General features: G+C 38.8%; 1 protein-coding gene across 1 annotated transcript; it reads right to left on the reverse strand.

Moving 5' to 3' along the window:
• On the reverse strand, positions 1,495-2,252 carry LOC109832190. The gene has a single exon (XM_020399622.1). The coding sequence runs from the start codon at positions 2,231-2,233 to the stop codon at positions 1,736-1,738; it is 498 nt and encodes a 165-aa protein (XP_020255211.1). The 5' UTR covers positions 2,234-2,252; the 3' UTR covers positions 1,495-1,735.

Here is a 2,474-nt window from a genome sequence, read left to right on the forward strand (position 1 = left end):
GGGGGGGTTTCAATCTTGGATTGTGTATTTGATTTCTCATTATATGTACCATTTTAGATTCCATCCAGAATACTTGTCTGAAGGTTGATTTTTAAATTGGAGAAGCTTTTGAACTTTGGATAATTTATATGACTATTCTTGGCTTTGTGACGTAATTTTGAGATTTATAGTATTCTTTGTGTTTCCACTTGATAAAAAGAAATGTTGTGTGCGTATGAATCTGTTAACGAAATGAGCTTAGGGCCAGTGTGACAACTTCATGTAACTGGACTAGGTTTGAACTTCATCCAGTTATAGGGTGTTTTCTGATTGGCAAAAACAGGGCCATTTTATGTTTAAATATTCAAGCATCTTTTCTCGTCTTGAAGTGCCTCCGTCCAGCTCTTTTCTTTCTCCTTCTAAAGAAAAAAAAAAAAAAAGAGACAGCAACAAGTTAAGCTTTGACATTGATTGGATCTCGTATGTAACCTAACCTCTCCGTATAGGAGTTGATTAGGTGACCTTATCCAAGACTTGAAACCATATCCTTAAATCTATCAAGCCCACAAAAGGAAAAGAATAATAATACTCGTCATAACTGATGAGACTAAAAAAAAAAACAAAATAATCTTCAAAATTTGGTAAGACAAAACCTCCATCAATATTCAATACGACACCTAATATTTATGGGGCCATTTGTTAAGGGCTTTAATGATTTGTTGTCTATGAATCATACACTAATAAAAAAAAATGCAAGGCGTGTGAACTTGCTGTTTCTGAGCTGAACTTGTATAATTAAAACACTGAGTGACCGATAAAGTCGGTTTAATTAGTAATCACGCCTCACTATTGATTGATTTGGTGCCAATGGGGCCAAAACTTCATATCTAATTAAATGCCACAAGTTTATACTTTGGGATTCGTAGTACTTAGAACATTGATGTAGGCAGGACCTACATGTCTTCTTGTGATAAATATAAAATTATTGGAGTTCCCTTGTCTGTTGAGTGCAAGATCTAGAAGAAGAAAAAAAGGTTATATATAAATATAAACAAAACAAATATAAATATAGACATAGTTTTATTAAATACCACTGGTTATTAGGAGAAGTTAAACAGAAATAGAGTAACAATATATATATATGCATGACACAACCATTTGCGGATAAAAGCTACACAGAAATAATACGAGACAAAAAAAGCCAAATTATTTTAGTTCATTCAAATATCAATGTTAAATATCAATTTATATTGTTTGATTCAGGTTTCACCTTTTTTTTAATAGAAACCACGTGGCAATCATAAATTTAAAAAATACTCATTTCGCTAGAATGACACAGTATGCAAGAATGAATTAGAAAACAGCGCTTAAAGCTTAATTGGACGTACTGTGACATCAAAACATACGTCTCGATGTCACAAACTACGCAGTCTTTTTTCGTTTGAAGAAATTTAATTTTGTAGGCTGCTGCATGTATGTATTTAGCTCATTTTTCACAAAATTTAAAAAAGTGAATTACATGGAAATTCATATTTTTACTTATTATTTTTGAAATGTACACCGGTAATTTGATCCTTTGTAAAAAAAAGAATATTCCAATAGACCCCCAACATATTTCGCCCAGTAATTAGAAAAAAACTCAATATGGCAAAAACTGCAATTTTCTGAATATGTCGGCGAATTATCGCCGGCGAGGTTGAACTAACGTTAACATATATACATTTCACAGATTCTCGCTAGAGCTCCCATTCTACCCCTAAATCCGCCGCTGTAACTCCCCCCCGTAACGGTCCCACAACCTCACCACACTGCCGTCAAATGCCGTTAAGTCCACGTAACGATACCACCCCAAATCCCCTCTCATCCCCTCCGGTCTCCATAACGGCGTCTCTTCCTTCTCGTAGTCATCGTCACTAACGCCGTCACACTCGTAGCCGTGGCCGTTATCCTCCACGTGGAAGTACGCCGTGAACCTCCCCTTGGTCAGGGTGTACTCTCCCTTTCTGTCCACGTGGCATCTCCGCATTGGTAGATCCTTATTATCATTGGGCCCCACGATAACGTCTTCGGTGGGCTTTGCGGCATCTTGAGGTGGTTCGGGTTTCGGGTCGGGTTTGATTTTAGACCCGACGAGCCGGATCTGCCAGAAGCCGAGGGCCGCGAATACTACAGCGAGCCACGTCCATGCGGAACCGGCTAAGGCCGCGGAGTAGCGGAACGCGAGAGCTTCTAGAGGGGATTCTAACAGGTACATTTTGGGGAGAGGGTGGAAAGTTTGGAGGGTCATTTTGGGAGCGGAAATGAGGGGATATTTATAGAGGGTGAGGGAGAGGGATAAAATGGGAAGATGCTGGGAATCGAGAGCTGGAGATGCTGGGATTATGTGGGGAGTAGTTAGCACACGTGTAAGGTGAGGATTTGGTTGGTACTGTTTAATGATTGGTGGAGGTTTAAGGAGTGGGACATGCTTGAGTTTTGTGAGACTTGTGACTGGT

Source organism: Asparagus officinalis, chromosome 3, assembly GCF_001876935.1.
Source record: "Asparagus officinalis chromosome 3, Aspof.V1, whole genome shotgun sequence".
In the NCBI taxonomy this organism is placed as follows: domain Eukaryota; kingdom Viridiplantae; phylum Streptophyta; class Magnoliopsida; order Asparagales; family Asparagaceae; genus Asparagus; species Asparagus officinalis.

Bases quoted from the DNA above. Each gene is read 5' to 3' on its own strand.
- LOC109832190 (XM_020399622.1), bottom strand. From the start codon at position 2,233: ATGTACCTGTTAGAATCCCCTCTAGAAGCTCTCGCGTTCCGCTACTCC.